The sequence below is a fragment of the Choloepus didactylus genome, chromosome 11, assembly GCF_015220235.1.
Source record: "Choloepus didactylus isolate mChoDid1 chromosome 11, mChoDid1.pri, whole genome shotgun sequence".
In the NCBI taxonomy this organism is placed as follows: Eukaryota; Metazoa; Chordata; class Mammalia; order Pilosa; family Megalonychidae; genus Choloepus; species Choloepus didactylus.
Window position 1 is genome coordinate 62620904 of NC_051317.1, and position 24938 is coordinate 62645841.

General features: G+C 35.4%; 1 protein-coding gene across 10 annotated transcripts in view; it reads left to right on the forward strand.

Moving 5' to 3' along the window:
* The window catches only part of SPEF2 (sperm flagellar 2), a 246864-nt gene that overhangs the window by 15943 nt on the left and 205983 nt on the right, over window positions 1–24938 (forward strand). For 9 of the 10 annotated variants that reach the window (XR_005210938.1, XM_037799097.1, XM_037799096.1 and 6 more), the window contains 3 exons: window positions 14253–14505; window positions 19836–19976; window positions 21242–21306. Coding sequence is in view for 9 of the 10 variants with exons in the window: in XM_037799097.1 (XP_037655025.1) it covers window positions 14253–14505; window positions 19836–19976; window positions 21242–21306 (459 nt within the window). In the remaining variant the exon portion in view is untranslated. Of the gene's footprint in view, window positions 1–14252; window positions 14506–17363; window positions 17535–19835; window positions 19977–21241; window positions 21307–24938 lie in introns of all 10 variants that reach the window. The other variant, XM_037799104.1, reaches the window with a different exon arrangement.

Consider the following 24938-nt stretch of genomic DNA (forward strand, 5'->3'; position numbering starts at 1 on the left):
CCAACTCTATGACATGGAAAGGCAAAACTTTAGAGACAATAAAATGATAAGTGGTTGACAGGGGTTTGTGGGATTGGGAGGGACAAGTAGGTGAAGCTTGGGAATTTTATGGTAGTAAAACTATTCTGTATGATACTATAATATTCAATAGTGACATTATGCATTTATAAAAACCCATAGCAAAGAGTGAGCCTTAATGTAAACCATGGACTATAGTTAATAAGAATAATGTATCAATAGTGATGCATTAATTATAACAAATATACCACCCTATTACAAGTTGTTAATAATAGGAGAAGCTGTTTTCAGGGGAAGAGGGTTGTTCCGGTTTGCTAAAACTGCCGTTATACAAAATACCAGAAACGGATTGGCTTTTATAAAGGGTATTTATTAGGTTACAAATTTCTAAGTTCTGAGCCCATAAAAGTGTCCAAACTAAAGTATCAACAAGAGGATACTGAAGAAAGGCCAATGGCATCCAGAACACCTGTTAGCGGGGAAGGCATGTGGATGCGTCTGCTGATCCTTTGCTCCTATGTTCTGATTTTAAAATGGCTTTCTCCAAAATGTCTCTGGGCTTCTGTCTCTCTTAGCTTCTCTTTCTCAGATGCTTTGCATTCTTGCTTGTTCTCCCAGGGCATTTCTCTCTAAGTGTCTGGGGGTTCTCTCTTAGCTTCTCTGGGGCAAACTCTGAATTACATATCTTAACTTAGCATCTCCAAATGTCTTTCTGTCTGCATCTCTCTTCTGGTTTGCTAATGCTGCCATTTTGCAAAACACCAGAAATGGATTGGCTTTTATAAAGGGGATTTATTTGGTTACAAAGTTACAGTCTTAAGGCCATTAAGTATCCAAGGTAAGGCATCAACAATAGGGTACCTTCAGTAGAGAAAGGCCATTGGCATCTGGAAAACCTCTGTTAGCTGGGAAGGCATGTGGCTGGCATCTGCTTGCTCCCAGGTTGTGTTTCAAAATGGCGTTCTCCAAAATGTCAGCATCAGCTTTCAAAGGCGCTCTTCAAAATGTCTGTCTCAGCTGCAGCTTCTCTGAAGTCCTTCTGTTTCTGGGCTTTTATGGGGCTCCAGTAATTAAATCAAGACCCAAGCTGATGGGTGGGTCAACACCTCCATGGAAACAATCCCATCAACAGGTCACACCCTAATCAAAGGTGTTAATAGTCACATCTCCATGAAAACAATCAAAAGGTTCTAACCTAATCAACACTAATAGGTCTGCCTCCACAAGATTGCATTAAAGAACGTGTCATTTTGGGGGACATAATACATCCAAATTGGCACAATCTCCAAGCATATGGGTCTTTTCAGCTCAGTTCTCTTAAGGATTCCAATAAACTAATCAAGATCCACCCTGAATGGGTGGTGTCACACCTCCATGGAAATAATCTAATCAAACATGGTTGGTGGGTCCCATCTTCATGGAAACATCCTAATCAAAAGATCCCACCTATAATAAGTCTGCACCCACAAGATTGAATTAAAAAGAACATGGCTTTTGTGGGAGACATAATAGATTCAACCCAGCACAGGGGTTATATAAGAAAAATTTTAATTAAAAAATGTATACTGTTCTTATCCAAAATTCCTTATATAGGATAATTTATTTTTCTCTTGTTGCTTTCAAGACCCTCCCTTGTCTTTGACTTTTGACAGTTTCTAAGCGTGGCTCTCTTTGACTTCATCCTACTTGGAGTTCATTGAGCATCTTGGACGTATAGATTAATTTTTAAAATAGAATTTGGCAAGTTTTCAGCCATTATTTCTTCAAATATCCTTTCTTCCCATTTTTATTGCCCTTCATTTTCTCAGACTCACATTATGCATATGTTGGTATGCTTTATTGTGGTCCACTCTTCTCTGAGACTCTATTAATTTTTGAAAATAAACTTTATATTATGGAAAAGTTTTAGATTACAGAAAAATTGTGCAGATGGTACATAGTGTTCCAGTGTACTCCATACCTAGTTTCTCCTGTTATTAACATCTTGCATTAATATAGTACATTTGTTTCAATTAATGAACTAATATTGATATATTATTAACTAAAGTCCATAATATCTTCAGAGTTCCTTAGTTTTTACCTAAATTCTTTTTCCTGCTCCAGGAGTCCATCCAGGATATGATATTACATTTTGTAGTTGTTTCTCCTTAAGTTTTTTATGACTTTGATAATTTTGAGGATTACTGGTCAGGTATTTTGTAGATTGTCCCTAAATTGGGATTTACCCAATGATTTTTTCATGATTAGACTAGAGTTATGTGTTTTGGAGAGGGCTCTGTTCATTTTTCTTCATTCTTTCTTTCTTTTTGTCCCTCAGACTGGATAATTTCAGTTGACCTTTCTTGAAATTTACTGATTCTTTTTTCTGTCAATTCAAATACGCTGTTGAATTGTACAGTGAAATTTTCATTTCAGTTATTCTGCTTTCAACTCCAGCATTTTTATTTGGTTCTTTTTAAAATCATTTATATAATATCCTTATTGAATATCTTTATTGATATTCTCCTTTTATTGAGACATTGTTCTCCTATTTAAATTCTTTAGGCATGGTTTACGTTAGTTCTTCAAACATGTTTATAATTGCTGATTTAAGGTCATTGACTAGCAAGTCAAACATATGGGCTTCCTCGGGGAAAATTTTTATTAACTGTTTTTTTCCTACATATAGGGCATACTTTCCTGTTTCATTGTCTTGTAAACTGTTTGTTCAACACTGGACATTTTAAATAATAGAATGAGGCAACTCTAGAAATCAGGTTCTCCCCTCCTCAAGGTTTTTGCTCATCATGCATGTTATTGTTTCTGCTGCTGCTGTTTTGTTTATTTAGGGACTTTCCTGGAATAAATCTTCATAGTCTGTATTATTTGCCGTGGATGGCCACTGAAGCCTCTGCTTGGTTAACTTAGTGGTTAATTATTGGACTGAGATTTTCTTAAATGCCTTGAGCAAATACGTCTTCCTTTGCTGTGGGGCTCTGTGTGTGTGTTAAGACACACCTTTGATGTTCTGACTCTGCTTTGGTCTTCAGCTCTGCCTTGGTCTTCAACTCCTGCTTACCCAGAGCCCCCAAGTCAGCCAAGGGTGAGAGATTATAGCCTTCTTCATGTATTCCCTGATCACATGCACACCCTTGCACATATGCATATTCCTGCACATATGTGTGACCTTTTAGATCCCCAGGAAAATGTCAAAGCTTTTCAGATCCCCTGTTCAAGCAAATACCATGCAATAGGGTAGCTTAAGCAATGGGAATTTATTAGCTCGTTCTTTTGCGGTTAGGAAAAAGTCCAAATCAATGCTATGTTTTCTTCCTGAAGATTGATATGGGCATTCTGAGGCTGTCTGCAGGTGATTCTTGGTCCTGGGCTCCTCAGTCACATGGCAACGCACATGGTAGCCTCTCCTGGCCTTTCCCTTCTTTTCTGGATTCTGTTGACCCTCAGTTTCTTGCTTCCCATGGCTTTCTCTCTGTGTCTGAATCTCATTCTGCTTATAAAGGACTCTAGTAATAGGATTAAGACACCTTAACTGAAGTAACCTCATCAAAAGTTCCTACTTACAATGGATTCACACTCAGGGAATGGATTAAGTTAAAGAACATGTTTTTCTGGGGTACATAGCTCCAAACCACCACAGCCCCTGTTCTGGTTTGCTAATGTTGCCAGAATGCAAAACACCAGAAATGGATTGGCTTTTATAAAAGGGGGTTTATTTGGTTATGCAGTTACAATCTTAAGCCCATAAAGCGTCCAAGGTAATGCATCAACAATTGGGTACCTTCACTGGAGGATGGCCAGTGGCATCTGGAAAACATCTGTTAGCTGGGATAGCACGTGGCTGGCTTCTGCTTGCTCCTGGGTGGCGTTTCAAAATGGTGTTCTCCAAAATGTCTGCATCAGCTTCCAACAGGTATCTTCAAAATGTCTGTTTCACCTACAGCTAGCTGTGAGCTCCTTCTGTCTGAGCTTTTATAGAGCTCCAGTGAACCAATCAAGGCCCATGCTGAATGGGTGGGGCCACGCCTGCATGGAAATTATCCAATCAGAGTTATCACCCACAGGTGGGTGCATCACATCTCCATGGACACAACCTAATCCAAAGGTTCCAACTTGACACTAACATGTCTGCCCCTACACGACTACACCAAAGGACATGGCTTTTTCTGGGGGACACAATACATACAAACTGGCACACCCTCTATGGACATCTCATTCTTAAGATTTCCTTTAAGTTTTTGGCCAGGCTTTTGTTTGCTCCAATTGGTATTCTTCATTCAGGTTCAATGTTAAATAATTTCCAGTGATTCTGATGAATCTCTTGGAAATAGAGCTTTTCTCAGTTAGCAGGGGCCCAGTGGGCCAGGTTAAGTTATTGAAAGCCCCACAAATAAGGCTTTTCTAAGGAGCTACCAGACAGGTCAAATAGTGGGAAAATTATCCTCTTTTGTCAAAGTCTCTTTTTAGGAATGTATGCATGCCATTGGTCTGGCTATACTCTTTCACAATCATAATCTTCAAAATCAGGGATCGTGATTTGGGGATCTTGTCTAATATTTTTAGTTTCTTTAGTCTAACATGTAGACTGTAAACTAAATATCTGTTGCTAATAACCTCAAGTTATTTGCTTTGGAAAGACATAATTCTAAGAAGACCTCATGTAACTATGAAAGAATTATCTGTTTTAGAGTATCTTTAATCCTTCCCAAAGGGTGAAAAAAAAATGAGCAGAATACTTTAAAACAAAACAAAACAAATAAAACAAGCATGGATATCCCTGGGAAGGCAACATCAACCTACCATGCAGGAAGATGTATTCCCTCACCAGGTGGCAAGCAGGAGAGTAGAAATGTAATCCCTTGCAAATAAGGGCTGCAGGTAGAGAGTGAGAAGACTTTTCCCAGAATACATTCATTCCCTCAGAGGCCATCATTTACATCATATGCACTGTCTCCAGAGTCAAGATATCCCAGAGGCTCCTCCTTGTTTAAAAACAACTGTTGATTATCAAGTTGGTTTAGCATATGCTATAATGAGGATAGGCTTCCACTAATTTGCACACCAATTATCTTCACAAAATTCTGATTGGTTGGGAATTGGGAATATATATATATAACTTTCAGAGAGAAGTAGTAGTACCTAGGTTTTTTGTCAACCTACAAAATACATTTAAAAGTCTAGTAGATAGATTTTCACTGTATTCTGAGGGCCATGTGGTACAAGTGAGAGGAGGGGAAGTTTTCTCCCCTTTTCTTGGGTGCAGGGCTAAGCTTCGCCAAATTGGGTATGAGTAGTATTTGATTTTGGATTCCCCCTCTTGAATTATGTGCCTAACTTCTGGACCCTAAGCATGTCTCCCAGGCCAAAGCTGTGGGAAGGGCTCTCAGTCTTTATTTTCCAAATATGTGTTGGGGAGGAAAATACACAGATCTCTAGGATGGTGAAGGTATGAAAGGACAACTTTGTTTGGAAGATCAAAAGGGGGTGTAAGTGCCTATCCAAGGAATGTAAGCATACCATTGATCCATTGATCTGACTGTACTCTTTCACAATCATAATCTTCAAATCATGGTCTGTTCTGCCCTGGTCATTTTAGGTCAATGTTTGTTACCTCAAACTGTAAGGTCATTTATGGGGGAATGAATTGTAAAACTGGACAGGAAAGAAACCTAAAAAAAAATTCTTTGCTGAGTTTTTGTTCTATTTATTTAAAATATGTTATTCAAAGTTTGTTTTTGATATAGTTTGATGTACTATTTTTGTTAAAAGAGCAGTAGTAAACAGAAAATAGGACGTTAAATTACACCACATGGCTGGAAAGAAAGTCAGGGTATGGTGTCAGTATTTTTGTTGACATTGGCTCTCTCGTGATAGTGGCCCCTCATTCACATTTCAGAATAACTCCTACATTTCTGTGGTCACAACTCCTTTTAGAGCTTGGGTTTTTAACTTGAAGATCAGGAACTCTTTTAGGTAAGATTTTAGGAAATTCAGAAACACTGTGAAATAGTTTAATGCATTTGGTAAAACTGTTGATTTGTACTTAATATTTTCAAAGGTATCTATAATGCTATAATAATAAAAAAAGAACTACTGCTTGAATGCAATCTCTTGGGAAATAGTATATGAGGCACAGTGTATAGACAGTCTAAAAAGGGAAGAACACTTTTTCTTCAGTGGTATTGACTCTGTCCTAAGTCATTTCAAAGAGTTTCATAGCAACAGAGCATTTTCTTCAAAATAAGAGCTCCAATTAAAATAAAAACAGAATGATAGGCAGAGCCACTCTAGATGAAAAGAGAGGGCAGCACTACAGCCACTGCTACTCCATTTGTTTCAGCCACCTGGGCACTTTGGAGACACTCATGGTCACACAGTAGTCAGTGCAATATCTGCCACCCAGAGCCAGCAACACCCTCAGCCTGTCCATGTTAGGAGAGCAGGGTGTGGCCCTAGACCTTGTGCTAATGTCCCTACCTAGACATTTCCTAGCTCCAACCTCATTAGCATTTTGCACAAACCAACTTCAAATAAAAAAAAAAAAAACCTAGATGAGTGGAATGATGCTGTGATAATGTGCTATTATTTTAGCCTTAGATATAGAATTAGTCAATATCAGCATAACTTTCGGCATAAAATATAAATTATATTAACTTTAGCGATTTTCTTAAATTACGCACTAGCACAAGATAACTAGTAGTTAAAGATCAATTGGTACTTTCTATTTACTTCTCTCTGCCTAAATTGAAAGACTGTATGACAGGAGAGCAGCAGGATAGATTCCAGAAGTCCTGTGTGAAACTTAGACTTTGGCTTGGTGCTATTATTACTTGTAGCTTTTAAAGAGCTGCTCTAATTGTGCCTTCCTGGTTCTGTTGTGCTTCAGAGATTGGTTGAAACTAGTGGAGCTGATACATACATATTCTTAGCATATCGGATTAGTAGAAGTTGACATACCACAAATCCCTATCCTCTTGAGAGTCCTTGTCAAGAAACTATGATTTATTTGCAAGGGATCATCATGCCAGTATTTTCAGTGTGGTCTGTGATTGACTGTAAAACAAACTGGAAAAATGCTGGGGAGAAAGGCCCTGTGTAATGCTAATGCCCATTGCAAGGTAAGATGCCCACAAGTCTGGGCAAAGGTATCTTAATTAGGATAACTTTGAAACAGGAAGGATGTTAAAGGTCAAAGTGACACCTTCATTATTGCAGAAGATAAAGATACATTGGACTATGTTGTATATTGTACAATGTATATTGATTTGTGTGGGTGTTTATATAAATATTTTATTTGCTGCTTCTGCATACAAGATACATATATGTAAGATATTTTAATAAATTGTATTAAATTACTAGAAGGGTCAGAGGTACATAAAGCTCCTATCCTTTGCAGTTCATGTAGTTAGTGGCAAACTTTTTTCTACATTATGACAGTGTCAGGAAGGCTGAGGAAGAGATTCTTGTGTGAGGCACAGATTTCCTTAGATAACCCGTAAGGCACCTTCTGACTCTGATTTGAATGCCCAAGTATCAGAGAAGAATGTCATTATACTAGATTTATTTCTGGATCCCCTATTCTATTCCTTAATTGATCTATTTTGATAATCGTTTTTAGATTTTCTTAGTCTCACATTTATTTATCCAAATGAACATTAGAACATATTGACCAGGGCTACACAAAATACTCCTGCTTCAACTACCATAAATATTAAAATATAAGGTGAACCTTTATAGTTACCAATGAAGAGAAGATTAAAAACTGTTTTTTTTTAAATATGACTAAAGGTGAAACTCATAGGAATATATGTGAAATAGTTAAAAAAAAAAAGTACTTATTTTTTAACTATATATGGAACTTTCACCAAGATAGATGATTATATGCTGGACCATAAAACAAGTCTCAAATTTAAAAACATTTAGGACATATTCTCTGAGCACAATGATTTTAAATTAGAGATCACTAACAATAAGATGTCAAGAAAGTCCCAAATACTTGGAATTAAATAATATTCTTCAATATAAACTACGAGTCAAAGAACAAATGAAAAGGGACATTAGAAAATATTGAAACTAGGTGATAATGAAAATTTAAGATATAAAAATTTGTGGAATACCACTGAAACGTACTTAAAGGAAAATTTATGGTGTTAAGTGCTATAGTAGAAAGGAAGAAAGCTTACGATCAGTTATCTAATTTACATCCTAAGAAGTTAGAGGTCACTGAGCAGGGCTCCGGAACCAACGGAACAGGGAGACGGGAGTGGGCAGAAACGATCCCCGCGCCAGCCATGGCGATTCGGGGTTTCCAGTGAGCTCGGCCAGGCAGGCGTTGGTAACTGGCGTCAGACCCGTTTCAGAACAGAAAGGCAAGCTTACTAAGTACAGGAAACACAACAGGTAGATCTGTTTTCTGGTCTCCATCAAGCCCAAAGCTGCAGTGTCCAAATCTGAAATCAAGGATTGAGGAGATGCATGGATGAAGCTTCCCACCCCACGCAGAAACACGGAACCACACTTACTTTTGGCCAGGGACCTTTTTTTACCCCTCTCTTATTGGGGTTCCAGGGTAAGAGTGGAGCTCAGACTGGGAGCCTGTCTCTACCCAAGTTAGCAGAGGCCTGTGAGAATGAGACCAAACCAGAGTAAAGAGTTCCTCGAGTCCTGCTCCCATTTTACAGCTGAGGAGACAGGGCCAAAGGGGGCTTGCTGTGTGTCAGTAGCTCAAGGCTACACAGCTGGTTCCTAGTTAACCACTAGGCATTGCTGCTTCTGGGCAAGCTGTAACAAACTGCAGTGAACATCATTAGAGTGCCCTGAAAGGGGCTTGTTAAAATCTTGTGTCTGAAAACTAGATATCTGTATGCAAAAGAATGAAGGTGGGCCGGTACCTCATACCATATACAAAAATTAACTCGAAATGGATCAAAGACCTAAATGTAAGGACCAACACTATAAAACTCCTAGAAGAAAACGTAGGAAAGTATCTTCAGGACCTTATGTTAGAAACTGTTTCTTAGATTTATGCCTAAAGCACAAGCAACAAAAGAAAAAAATAGATAAATGGGATCTAAAAAAACTAAAAACTTTTTTGCATCGTAGGATTTCATTATGAAGGTAAAAAGACACTTACAGAATGAGTGACAATATTTGGAAACCACATATCCAATAAGGTTTTAATATCCAGAATATATAAAGAAATCACACAACTCAACAACAAAAAGACAACCCAATTTAAAAATGGGCAAAAGACTTGAATAGACATTTCTCCAAGAACATATACAAATGGCCAAAAAGCACACGAAAAGGTGGTCAACATCATTCGCCATTAAGGAAATGAAAAGTCAAAAGCACAGTGAGTCACCACTTTATACCCACTAGAATGACCACTACTCAAAAAAAATGGAAGTAAGTGTTGGAGAGGGTGTGGAGAAACAGGAACCCTCATTCACTGTTGGTGGGAAAGTAAAATGATGCAGCCACTGTGGAAAACGGTTTGTGTTTCCTCAGAAAACTAAGTATAGAATTACCATATGGCCTGGCAATTGCATTTCTAGATTTATATCCAAAAGAATTGAAAGCAGGTACTCAAACAGATGTCTGCACATTGGTGTTCATAGCAGCATTATTCACACTTGCCAAAAGATGGAAGCAACCCAAGTGTCCATCAACAGATGAATGGATAAATAAAATGTGGTGCATATATACAATGGAATATTATTCATCCATAAAAAGGAATGAAGTCCTGATACATACATGGATGGATGTATGAACATGGCTGAATTTTGAAGACATCATGTTGAGTGAAATAAGCCAGACACAAAAGGACAAATATTGTATAAGCTCATTGGTATGAAATAATTAGAATAAGCAAATTCATAGAGTCAGAAACTAGAATACAGGTTACCAGGGGCTGGGGTGGGAGTAGGAATTGGGGAGTTAATGCTTAATTGGTACAAGATTTCTGTTTGGGGTGATGGGAAAGTTTGGGTAATGGATAATAATGACAATAGCACAACATTGTGATTGTAATGAACACTACTGAAGTATATACGTGAATGTGGTTAAAGGGAAATGTTAGGTTGTATATATGTTACTACAATAAAGCTTTTAAAAAAAAGAAGTCAATGAGCAAATTAAATAGAAGGAAGAGCATAAATAAAAGAAAGAAATGAATTAAATGGGAAAAAAGTAAACAAACTATAGATATAATTAATTTAGCCAGTAGTTGGTTCTTTGAAAAGGTTAATAAAATTGATAAATCTCTAGCTAGATTGTTCAAAAAAAGAAAATAAAGTTACTGATATAAGGAATTAAAGAGAAAATGTCACTAGAAAGCCCACAGATATTAAAAGGATATAAAAGGATAATAAGGGGATACTATGAAAAACTTTATGCTAATAATTGGATAACTTAAATGAAATGGACAAATTTCTTGAAAAACACAACTCATCAAAACTGACATAAGATGAAATAGAAAATGTGAATAACTCTGTCTATTTAAAAATTGAACTTATTAAAAACTGTCCCACAAAGAAAAACTCCAGTCACAAATATTTTCGTCTTGGTGCATTCTATCAAACATTTAAGGAAGAAGTCTTCCTTAAATGAAGTCTTACAAATCTTCACAGACTCTTTCTAACTATAGAGCAAGTGGGAACATTTCCCAACTGGTTTTTATGAGATAGACTAACCCAAATAAAAACTGATAAAGACATTACAAGAAGTTATTACTATTATTGTTGTAGTTTTATTTATGTTATATATATCTATCAGAGAAACCAAATTTATTATCAAAAACATTCCCACAAAGAAAATTTCAGATCAAAATTGTTTCACTTTTTTGAACTCAGTGAAACATTAGGAAGCAATTATATAAATTTTAAGCAAACTCTTTCAGAAAATAGAGGAAGAAGGGACAAATCCATTTGATTTTGTGAAGCTATAATGACCCTGACACCAAAACCTAATAAAGACGTTACAAGAAAAGGATACTATAAACCAATATCCCTTGTAAACATTGCCACAAAAATATTAACAAAATAATAAAAAATTAATACCCAGCAATATATAAACAGGATAACACATCATGACCAAGTGGATCTTATTTTAGAAAATCATGGTCCAAATTAACATTTCCAAATCAATCAGTAATTCATGATTTTAACAGAATAAAGTAGAAAAATTAGTCATCTCAATAATTGTACAACAACAATAGATATAATTCAGAACCATTTATGATATCTTTCAACATATTAGGGACGGAAGGAAATTTATTTAATCTGATAAAGAGCATATGAGAAAAACCTATAGCAAAAATCATACTCAATGGTGAAAGACTGAATGTTTTCCCTGAAAGATAAGTTACAAGGGAAACATGTCCACTTTCCCACTTTATTCAGCATTGTACTAGAGATCCTAGCCAGTGCAGTAAAGTAACAAAAATAGATAAAAGGCATACAAATCAGAAAGAAAGACATATAACTGCTTCTGTTCACAGAGAACATGATTGTTTATGGGGAAAATCTAAATGATTCATTTTTTAAAAACTACATGAACTAATGAGTGAGATTACTAAGGTTTCAGAATATAAGATCAACATATGAGAATCAATTGTATTTCTTTATACCAGCATGAAACAGTTGGAAAAAAGCAGTTAAAATTTTTTCATTTACAATGACATTAAAATATTAAATACTCAAGAATAAATTTAACAACACCCTTACACTGAAAACTACAGAACATTGCTTAGAGAAATTAAAGAAGACAAATCAATGAAGAAATACTCAATGTTCGATTGTGATATTCAATATTTGAAAGTCAAATCTCTCCAGATAAATCTATCAATTCAAAACTGTCACAATCCAGCGTGTTTTTTTTAATTGTAGAAATTGACAAACTAATTCTAAAATTTATATGGAAATGGACAGGGCCTAGAACACCCAAAATAATCTTGGTAAAGAACAAAGATGACTCACACTACCTGGCTTTATGCCTTACTATAAAGCCATAGTAATCAAAACTGTTTATTATTGGTGTAAAGATAAGACAAATAGGTCAGTGGAGTACAGAAATAGACCCACACTTATACAGCAATTGATTTTTTAACTAAGGTACTGTTTGGGTTTGCCAAATGGGTTGGCTTTTACAATGGGGATTTATTAACTTACAATTTACAGTTCTTAGGCCGAGAAAATGTCCAGCTCAGGCATCAACAGGATAACACCTGGACTCTGAAGACAGGCTGCCAGCATCTGGGCTCCTCTGTCACATGGCAAGGCACATGGTGACATCTGCTGGTCTTTCTCTCGACGGTTTCGGTTTTGTTGCTTTCAACTCCTGGCTTCTCCATCTGTGGCTCCCTTCCTCAGCTTCTGTGTCTATTTCTGTGAGGTTCTCTTAATTTCATCTCTTTTAAAGGACTCCAGTAAAAGGATTGAGACCCACCTTGGGGCAACTCCTCAGTTGAAATAACCTAATCAGAAGGTCCCACCTGTGATAGATCTGCACCCACAGGAATGGGTTAAAAGAACATGGCCTTTTCTGGGGTACACAACAGCTTTAAACCACCATAGGTACCAAAGCATTTCAATGGGAAGAGAAAAGTCTTCAACAAATGATGCTGGGTTACCTGGATATCCATAAAGAAAAAAAATGAACCTTGACTTGCACCTCATTACCGTACACTAAAATTAATTTTAGATGAGTCATAGATCTAAATGTAAAAGGTAAATCATAGAAAATAATAGCCATAAAAGAAAAAAATTAATTAGACATAGAAATTTAAAAAAATTCAGCTCATCAGAAGACATTAATAATATGAAAATAACAGCCACAGGCTAGTAGAAAATATTTGAAAAAATATATTTATTACAGAGGCTTTGTGTCTAAAATATATAAGGAACTCCCACAATTCAATAATAAAAAGCAAACAAACAAAACTTTCTTTTAAAACTTTTGTTAAACTTCTTCTGTTTATCTGTTCTGTTAAGTGATATCTATAAGCTTCTGAAACTTTGAGTCCATTGAAAATCATTGTATGTTTCCCAAATAATTTTACAGTAAAAAATTAAGTTATTGAGTGAGTATCCTATAATCTTAGAGAGTCAATAAAGACTCAAATATCTGGCAACTCCCTCTGTTCTGTGGTATCACTTTTGGTGGAGGGAGGTGTGGAACTTGATTCATATTCAAGTATATACAGTATATTGTTTCCATTAAAGAATGTCACTGAATATAGGAAATTAAAATAAGGAGAAAATAGTCCAGTGTCCCATGACAAAGAATTGATATTTGTATCCCATTTGATCAGAGAATTGCAAAATTGAAAATACATCCAGTATGTTTGCCTTCTATCCATCATTACATTCATAAGACTCATTATCAAGCTTAAGATCATTTGGGACAACTATTGCAGAATTTACCTCAATTTATTATTACTTGTTTACTCATTAATTTTTTCCACTCAAGAACAGGGACTGTGTCTTGTTCATCTTTGTAACTCTGACACTTTGACAAATCCTTGGTACATATTGGGTAATTAATAAATGTTTCTTAACTGAAAGAGTAAAATAATAAATTAATGTTTTAATGAAGTTCTTCTAAAATTGGAGCCTATTTGATAATATGTCATTCAAAAATAAATAACACTTCTAATTAGAAAGTTTTTTTTGGTTTTTGAGATGATTATGTGCACTGTACAGTGAAGATTATATAATTAATTTGATTGCATAGTTAACATTACTTAATTAAATATTTCAGACTGTGCCTGAGAGGATCATTGTTAGAGTTGTCAATGAAATATTAAGGACCATATTTAGATTCTGATAATTTTATCATTTAAGGAAATATATATTTAAATGCAGTTATGCTTTGTGAGTAAATTTTTTTTTCAAAACTGTAGTTAAGCTTTTTCCCTTTAGAAGAATATATTTAGTTATCTCTTTTTGTGTTGACTTTCTATAGAAATTCTACAATTCAGAGCAGAAAAATATATAAGATCAACAAATTTTGGTTTACCCATTCAAGATAAATAAATGCATGGAGTTCAGGCAGAAACAGACAATGAAAAATCCTAATGTATTTATCTTATTGAATGGTTTTAGGAAGTAATAATATATTTAAAAGAAATGGGACAATTCATTATATTGGATCATGATAATACCTCTGATATTCGTTATTTGTTGGTTTTTAATTCAATGCCTGTGTCTAATTATGTAAAATATTTTTAACACTAGGATTTCAAGTGCCAAGCTTAATAATTTTTCTCGCTTGGAGCCAACACTGCACCTTCTGGGTGTGCAGTTTGATCAGAATGTGGCCCAGAGCATCATAACAGAAAAGCCAGGGGCAGCAACAAAACTTTTGTATCAATTGTACATTGCTCTTCAGAAAAAGAAGAAAAGTGGCCTAACTGAAGTGGAAATGCAAGCCATACAACCCCTGACAAATGTAAAACTTCAAAATATGAAAAGTGAGGCTTTTCGAGATGTAAGTACATAAAGAAACATAAGTATGTCACAATGTAAAACTCGGGAAAGAGAAATGACAGTGACATTGCGTATATTCTGAAAGAGGCTTCATTTGGTTTTTATATCATTTACATATGTTATTTTCCATACTTGGGTTTTATTTTATGCTAATATTTTGAATTTAATTTATCCCTTTTTGATGTCTCCCTCCATCTTATCACCATTGCTAGTGGCTTATCAAACTTTGTTTCTTCAGAATTCCCTGTTTTCTATGTTTGCTCCTCTCTTTCCATTTCTACTCCTATTGCGTCTGCTCAGACTACCTCATGAACTATGCAGCAACTCACTGATACGACTCCTGATCTTCAGCTTTCTGCTTGAAGTTAATGCACTGCTGGATTAATCTTCCCTAAATTCCACTTTCATTTAGGTTTCTCCATCTACTCAGAAATTTTCTATTTTACCAAACTGTCTGTAATCTAGTCTGGCATTCAGGTCCTTTGCTAATGGTCCCAACTCATCCTTCTATCTGTTTTTCTTCATAGTTCTCAACTCAATGTCTTTCTTTCTTCAATGTTGATTGGCAGCCTGTCCTTGAATATATTTGTATAAACCTGCTCTTCCATCCCTCCCACCAAAACCTACCCTTCCAATCTCTCCCCAAACTTTTCTTCTCCATCTACTCCTGTGCAGCCTTCCCAGTACACATGGATTCCTCCGTTTGTACTCTTAGGGCACAGGTAATTCTCACTCGCTGGGCGTTAACTCCTTGCTGCTGATATTATTGGTTAACAGCTCATTATTTATTTGTCATTTGGCCTCACAAGATTTTTAGTACTTCACACTCAAGGAATATGTCTAGTTCTATGCTTTAAACATTGAAAATACTATTAAATGTGTTTTGATTAATTGGTACAACTTTTTAGTTAAAAATTCTCTCCAGTTCCTATGCTATTTCTTTATGGTAAGTGAAGTGCATTAACTTTTCCAGGCCTCTATGTTAATGCTGAGTGCTGCACTGATGCAAAGCACTAAAAAGAAATGAATATAATTATTTTTTTAAAAATTTAATCTATGAAGCTATAATGACATAATAGGTAATTATTTCTTCTTGCTTCAGCATTGGGCTTTTTGGTATATTTCTTATATATAAAAGAAAATGCTTTGTAAACTATAAAGCAGTCAGCAGTGAAAAACCCTGTAAGAAGAATGTAGATGAGGACTGAAAAGAGGCTGTTGGGCTTAATATTGATCAGGGGTGATCTTTCAGATTCAATCTTTGATTCCTTAAACAAATATTAAATATTTATTGAGTCCCCACTTTATGTCAGACACTGCACAGTGAACAACATAGGAAAAGCCCAGTCCTGTTAGAGTTTATGAAAACGTTTTGGGAGAGTAAAAAATGTGGTAAATGCCACATTGCTGTGAGTTGAGGAGTGAATTGGACATAAGAAAGAGGGAAGCATACATTATGCTTTTAAGCAATATTGAAGTAAAGGAGAAGAGAAAATAAAAGAGTAGCTGGAGGGACAGAAGCTCAAGGAAAAGAGTGTGGTTTTGTTTGTTTTATGGGCATGCAGATTGGGATAACTTGCCAATTGAGAAAAAGCAGCAGTGGCAGAAGAGATGGAAAAGACTGGTGTGAGGAATGAGTACAAGGAGGTCCTCTGGGGAAAAAAAGTGGAAGATGCAATTATTGGTTCAGTTGGATGCAGGGTTATCTTAGGAAACAAATAGAAATGCCTCTTTCTTTGGTACCAGATAGGGGAAATGTGGGTGTCTATTACATAGTAGTATTAATAGTATTAATAATGGCTAAAATTAATTTAAAGTGCTTAGTGATGTGCCAAGGCCTGTCCCTGGTGCTTTATGTATATTACCTCAATTTTCATAACAGCCCTAGGATATAGGTACTTTTATTTTTCCAGTTTTACAGATGATGGAACTTAGACACAGAGGGGTTGTGTCTTGACCAAGTTTGTGCAGCTGGTAGAAAGATGGCAGAGCTGGAATTCAAACCTAGACTGTCTGATTCTAGAAGCCACCCAAGTGGTTATGTGATATCCACCATTAGGCTGTGTGATATCCAGTAGGTATTCGCTGAATTGGGAGAAAACCAATAAGAATTGAGTTGAAGGTATAGACATGTGTAGAAGTTAAGAGGTAGGAATTAAAGGGGGTTTCTATCCACATTGCCTCTGTGAAGATGGAGACAAGGCCCTTTTTAAGAGTGAGAAGAACTCAAAGGTTTCCACATATTCTTTTGAGTAAGTGCTAGTATTTATTGAGGTAGTTTTAAAAGAGAAGGGCCAAAAATGATTTGTGCAATGGTACATTTTGTGTGTGTGTGGTTAAGTCTTTAGCTTTCTAAAGTGATTATTTTTGGATATGAAAGTTTTAGTTAAATACATTAGCCACATTGCTCTATAATCTCATTTTATAATCTTTATAATCATCGAGAGTTCCTTTTCTTGTCCTGTGGCACCCTCATTTACAGTGACCCAAAAGTTTTCATGTTTCTTTCTTTTCTATAAAGGAGTGGCTTAAGTAATAGGAAGAATTTGGCTTCTTACATTATCTTTGTGTTAAAACTACTTTTGTGAAAATTGAAAATATATTGCCAAGGATACAAATAGTATCCACTGAAAATTAAACTCAGGTCAAAAGATTTAACAACAAAAAGAATATGTGAGGCTATTTTGTGAGCAGGAATTCAAATAATGTTTTTGTTGTCCTTACAGCGATTAAAGATTTATTTTGCCATAGATAATGATAATTAATAGAAATTTTACTTTGAAGACAAAATTTGTGTGTACTTATAATAACAGTATATTCTCTGATACCAGAATCTTTTAAACTGCTTTCTTCATTTAGAGACTTAAAAACCTGATACCACGTCAAACTGATTTCAATCTGATGCGGGTAACACACAGGTTTCAAGAAAAATATAAACACATTGAAGAAGGACTTGTCTGTGTGAATTTTGAGAAACTTGAAAGATTTCAAAAACTCAAAGAAGAACAGAGATGTTTTAATATCGAAAAGGTTTTATAGAACAATTTTTCTAGAAGTTCCTTAGTACATAGTATACTGTTTGCAATTTATGCCTATAGTACACATTGCATAAGTATTAAAGTAACACCTAAGTTAAGTTTTCCTGATAAATAACTCGTGCCCTGCCCCTGCTCACTGCCCCCTTCCCTTCCGAAACCCTTCTCTAGATCCCCTTTCTTGCTGACTATGACCTCTACTGTGGCTAAGAACTAGAACTACCATTCTCTAGAGTAACAGGACAACTTGATCCCTTTTCACTGATAGAAATTCTGCTTCAGATGCTAATTTGGTGACAGAGAGGAGACCACTAACTACCCCAGAAAAGGCTTATGACCATCTGTCCCCTTAAGGGAAACAGAGTGGACATTTTCTCCTCTACTTTTTCTCTTCTGCATGTCCTTGGTTTTTCTAACCTGCCCCATTTTTCTCTTCCTGGCAATGTAGGGTGAGTCTCTGCTTGCTTTTTTCATTTTTTTTTATTTAAAAAATTTTTTTGAATTTTCAAAACTTTATTTATTAAAAAATTATTTTAAAAAACCATTTCAAACAAAATAAAACAAAGGAATAAGAAAAACAAATATCCTAAAATAACTACATTGCTTCCAGTATTCTCCTACCATACCCCCAGAAAATTAACGAAACAGTCATTCCTGAGCATTCCCATGACATTAAGTTTACTTCAATATCTTATCTGTTCTTATTAGACTATCATTCCCCCTTCACTAGTTGCTTCTTTTCCAGCCACCTTGAACTTAACTTCTTTCTGTCCCTTGCTCCTTACTGTGACCAATTCCTTGCCACATTTTATATTTCTTCAAAAATCTTTAGTGATCTCCTGTGCCTTTAAGGCCATGAAAGGAGAAAGGTGTTTGGAATCATTAAAGATTTTTAAGAGAATTTCAGTTGACTAAGTATTTGGAATGGTAAATTATAAGCAAAAGAACTGTAGTTCTTCTCATTGAACTATCAATCACTTTAAAAATTCATATATTTAGAGTGCTAAGTAATTAATATATCCTGAATGTAGTCATCTATATAAGAGCTTTACTGGATGAAGGAGGAAAGATATACGCATTCCTGTAGAGGAGGGAAGGAAAAATAAGAAACAAACTCTGGAAGATCCTATGATTCAGTTTTTGCCAGAGAGTAGAGAAAAGATTGGGCTTCCCCTGGCATTGCATGGTAAGAAAACAAAGCTCTTGTAAAGTAATTTAAGTTGAGTCCAAATGCTGGTGCTCTAATTTGTATAGAACCAGCCTGTCCAACTTGAAATGCCAAATTTAATGCAGAAAGTCTCCAAAGAAAGTTGGAAAACAAGAAATATAACACCATTAAAACTTTCGAAATAAATTATGTTAGAAATGATCATTGGAAGCAAATAGGGCAAAAGGCAGTGCCTATGTCTTTCTGGTTTTCTAGAGAAACGTGATGAACATACTGTAACTAACAAAAATTCACATTTTGGAAAATAAAATGAAGAAGTAATAGAAAATCAAACCATGCATTTATGAACATGTCAAAAATAATTTTACATAGTTTCACATTTGAAAATTATTTACAATTGCTGCCTTTTTAATGGTAAATTGAAGTTCACATTTGAACATAGAAATTAATGATGTTGTTAGTTCTAGTTCAATGAGTTAGCTGTAAAATCATTATTAGTTTCACATGTTACTTTTTAAATAGTTTATTTTTAAATATTTTACCTGATTTTCAGCTTCTTTTCTTTCAGTTGGGTCTTACTGCTTATATTCTTCTTAAAATAGTTAACTGCCTACATACAGGAGAGATGAGCCAATAATGATATCACATAATTTAGTGTTAATTCAATGTTTTAGGTAATCCTTGAACTCAGGTTCAAGTATAATTGGGTTTTGAGAAGCTTTTCATTTCTTTTGGGTTCCCCAGGAGCCCTCCTAGAGACCATATGCTGGACTGATTATCTTCAGACTTCCCATAATTGGCATGTCATGAGCCTGGGGCTGAGAAACAATTATACCCTCCTATTATTTGGGGCACCCTTATTATCCATTTAGTATTGTCACTCAGAAAGAAAATCCCCAAATTTGATAGGCATAATTTTAGGATTCCAAAATTGTGTTTTACCATCTTAGTTTTCATAACAAATCATATTGATACCTGTTTCATAACATTACACCTACTCCGTTGGTTAATTGCTGGGTTCTGAAATTTGCAGTGGATAAATTGCTTCTCTATGTATCTGTGAGGGAATAGCATTGCGTATTACACTGATATACCAAATAACTAAACTAATATATATGGGATATGCAGCAACGCTTGGGCAGAAGAAGACAAAATGAAATAATGGCCAAAATCCAAGCAGCTATCATCCAGATTCCTAAACCTGCATCAAATCGTACTTTGAAAGCACTTGAGGCCCAAAAAATGATGAAAAAGAAAAAAGAGGCAGAGGTAAGTGTTAATTCTATAATAATGTGATTTGTTTATCTTAAAGAAATTAATTTCTCCTCTCATTCAAAGCTCGTCTCATTCAAAGCTCCTTTGCTGTATGCATACCACTCCATTTCATGCTGGTATTTGTTCAGAAACAAAGCTTTAGGTCAGGGATGGCAATCCTATTAAATGGCAGTGCCTGTCTGAACTCCTGTGTTGAGAAGGATTCTGAAGCCACTATCAAACTAGACTGGAATGGGTGCTGATGTCAATGGGTGATAACAGCCATAGGTACAGCAGGGGGCAGTCATGGTACACATACCATATATGTACCATTGCTTATATATATATATATATATACACACATATACATATATATAATGGCAGTGGTATGTTACTGCCATAATAAACAGAGAAATAGCTATCGTTTATTAAATATTTACTACATGCCAGGCTCTGTGTTGGGCACTTCACATTATCTTTGATCCTTAAATACCTCTCTAAGTAGGGTATTATTTTCCCCATTTTATAGATACGAAAATTGAGACTTAGAAAGATGACATGCTTTACCTAAGTTCACAGTTCTTAAGAAGCAGAGAATGATGATAGGTCTCTCTGATTCCTAAATCCACTGCATTTTATGTTAATTCACATTTCTTTGCTTTTTAAATATTAACCAAATGTCCTGTATCTGGGTTCTAAAAAAATACCACCCACAGAGGCTTCTTTCTGATCTCATTTCAGTAAAATAATTAATGGTTGTATTTCCCTAGGTTGATTCAAGGGTTTGCAGTAAACAGAGGTAGGACTAAAGTTAATGTGCAAAAACCAAAATAATAGTATAAAGAATTAAACACAATGAATGTTTAAAATACCTAAGACAGCAATTGCTTGAGAATTAAAATACCTAGGACAAAAATTGCTTAAGAATTATTCATTTATATACAGAGAATGCTTATTCTAGTTTAAAAGAATTATGGTTAAAACTGTATGTCCTGCCTCCTGATATTCTCCATCCTCATTAAATGCCCTTTGCTGCACTGTTGGAGCTAGAATCCTGAACTAAATGATTCAGGTTAGACAATTGTCACATTTTTTAAGATTTGTTTAGCCTATTCTCAAAGTAAATTAGAATTTTAAAAATATTCTAGATTACAGACTTTTCATATTTTGCCTCTTAATTAGCTTGAATTGGTAATGCATGCCACCTTATAAATGAATGAATTTTGAAGATTTTCAAAGCGTTTTAGAGGCAGAGAACTGATAATGAATTTTCTTTAAAGGATGTGGCCAATGAGATTAAGAAGTTTGAAGCATTAATTAAAAAGGATCTCCAGGCAAAAGAAAGGTGGGTTATGAGCTATTTTAATAATCACAAAACTGCATTCTGTTCTACACATAACTTTTGAAATTCAGATATAATGTATTTGGAAAAGCTATTCCAAGGATCTTTTCACTTTGGAGAATCTTCATTAAGGGGGTATATGAGTGAAGTTAAATGAGGTAAAATTCAGATTAATCATTCATTAACAACTGTTTTTAAAAGTTCAGAGCAGAAGTGGCTATTATGAGATGTGAAGTTAATTTTTCTGTGCTATGCTTATTCTTCTAAGTTCACACACATTTTAAAAATATTCACTAAAACTCTTTCAAGTTGCTACTAGTTTAAATTTGTCATAGTAAAGCCTTTGTTAGACTCTAGTTTGGTCTCTCTTATGATTTTATCCTTGGCATTAAGCAGAGGGACCAGCAATAGAGAGTAGTTGCATGAGTTTATTGACTGAATGTCACCCAGGCAATTTTTCAGTCAGTTCATTGCAAAAAGTTCCCGGTGAATGGACTTCCTTTGCCTAAAGATAAAGGCACCCCCTCCTTTTTTCCTTTTGGAGGCCAATGATTTACAGAAAATAATCATTGAGGGATTACATATGCAAAGAGAAATTGTATATTTCTGCATTTTTTAATGGAAGCTATCCAAAATGTACTCATTTAGATCTTATGGAATTTGAAAGAAATCTCCATTAAAAAAGGAAAACAGACTAACAAACCATATACTGCAGTTCAATTTGAATACCTGTAATTGAGTCAAATGAGGAAGAATAAGGAAAAGCCAGAAAAGAAGAAATATTGAAGTAGTCAGGTGTGGAAGGACAAAAAGGAGAAGGCATACATTACTTTTCCTCTTACGCTATGCAGAAACTCCTGATTCTTTGTTCTAATCTTCATTCCCATTTATCAACATTGCCCCTGCTCCCTAAAAACAACCTAATCCTAGCCCAGTCACCCAGGCAGCTACCACTCAAACTACCAAACCCACCCTGACCTTCACCATGAAACTACTAGATTTTTTTCAACTCTTTCACTCACCCCACCAATCACATGCTCTGGGGTGAAACACAAATGGTGTGCACCAGAACGACCACTTAAAAAAATAAAAAGTTGAAATAATTTGGCTCTTGTTGGTGAATAGTAATCTCTGCAGCTTCACGGCCCCTTTCCTGGGACCCCCTCCATTTCCATAAAGTTTAGCAATCAAAGAGTTAACACCAAGCACGGCAGCGGTTCTCCAAGTCCTGCACTGGCATGGATGCCGCATCCATTCAGATCTTTGCCATGTCAGTTATTAAATGTTTTAAAGATAATCCGTGTACAATGCCACTGCAAACATTCATTACAATCCTCCCCACCCTGCTTCCTTTTGTCTTTGCCCACCCAACTTGATCCTATGTCTTTCTATCAGTTAGTTTTAGAAACCCTAAAACAACAGTGGACTCAATTAGTTGGAAGTTCACTTCTCTCACATGTAATAGAAATTTGAAGGTAAGCAACCCAGGGCTTGTGTTGCACCTGCAAAGTTTGCATCAAGGACTAAGGATCCTTCTTTCTTTTTGTTCCACCATTCTTTTGTATGGTTTTCATTCTCAAGGTTATATTCATGAGCAAGATGTTTGCTGTACAGACAAAAGGTGTACATCTACCATCTGAACCAGCCCCATTTAATAACTTTCCAGAAGTTTCTGGACAGTGTTTCTGCTTGCGTCTTATTGGCCAGAATTCAGTCACATGGCCTTATCTAGCAGCATGGAAAGCTGGGAATTATAGTCTCTAGCTGGGTGTATTGCTTTCCTAAATAAAATTTGAGATGCTGATTTGAGGAAGAAGCAAGGGAAATAGTGGTGTCTACCACAGCATCCTCCCATAAAGCCTCTACTTAGTTTCTTCCAGACATTTCCTATTGACAGGTCATGAGATATTGATCCCCTTACTTCTCAGAACAGCAGAATAGGGCCTGGGGCAGCCAGAGTTTCTGGGCTGGTTACCTATGGCTGTAAACACTCATCTGAGACTCTAAATCCCTTCCAGTGTGCTGTACAAATGTTGTTTTCTGTAACAGCCCTAAAATGCAAAAGGTCATGAAGTATTGGTCTAGAGAAAACTGTTAAAACAAGACTATGATATAATACGGCCCCTCTTAAACTCCTTTATCAATAACTGCGTTTTAATTCATTCTGAACTCTTGGTTTAGAATCAGACATCCTGTGGGCTAGTTCAGAAACTTCACACTAACTTGATGCCAAAAAGCACATTTAAATCTTCTTACAATTTGAAGCTAAGGAGCAGTCTCTGCAGCTACCTCTTTCACAGCCTGCTCCCAAAACAATTCCTCAGAAATTTCACCTCAAAGCCCATCTTTTCCTTTTTGTGGAAAAATGAAATGATGCATCTATGCTAGCAGTACAAGTGCTCTCCAGCTACTTTTTTCCAAATGTGCAAGAATTCTCGGTTCCTTTATTTTTTAAACAAACAAAAACACAACAGTATAAACAGTAATCTGTTTGTTTCTTTAGTTGGTGTTGTTGTCTGTAGTAATTTGACATTTGTATTCAGGCTCCTCCTAGCAACTGCTTTTTTTTTACAAATTTGGTCAAGGTTCCTATTATTAATTATTCATATATTCATTCATTCCATATATATTCATTCCATATATACTTATTAAATTCTATGGAGACCTGACAAGCAAATTGATATAAAGAAAACATAAACATTGCCCTCAAAAAGAAACATTTAGTAAAATGAATATTTCTTCCAATAACTGTGATGTGGTCCCCTTCAACCTTTATTTGAAAAAGACATCAGTTGGATGGATGGATGGATTTGATAAATAAAGGAGAAACAGTGTGTTAAATATATTATTGGCAGCATAATTACAGTGTTGAGAGAAGTATTAACCCATGCTCAATCCAGGGTAAAATATTTTGAACAGTATATTTAAAATATACTAAGAGTTTTGATAAATGATCTTAATAAATGAACAGGGTTGACTCTGTCTTTGCCCTTACTGAGGGTTAGGTAGTTACCCAATTTGTGCTCAACTGTTCTCAGTGACAAAGTGCAACAGAAGGTTAAGACCCTGCAGATAAAGTTATCAGAACTTTAGTATGTAGTATTTCTTATAATATTACACTTGTATAGTGATTGTTAGCATATTATTATAAATTTATCAAGCATCAACTACATGTCAACCTGCTAGGCACAGATATAGTGAAGAATAAAATAGGAAACTTCTCTTAGGAGTTTAGAATTGAGCTAGGAGCAGCCATCTTACAAATCATGAACTATTGTACAACATGATTTCTACTATAAATATGCAACTACTTTATTAAACACAAGTTAACTATGCTTTTCCAAGAGTGCATCTCAGTATGTAAGAACTAATGACTATCTAGTCCCTCCACATCTTAATAATGCATCCTTATTTTTTGAATTAAAGTATGTTATATTCTAAACCAAATACATTAATTATTCATAACATTAAAAACAACAAATTATGCCTAATATTAAAAATCCATTATTTCTTGGCGAGTAAATTTGGTAACTTTCTGGTTTTTCTTGTACTATTGCACTTTTGTATTGTTTACTTTTTAAATGACTGTGCAGATAAGAATTGATGAGTATGTGATCCTTATGCACATGAAAATG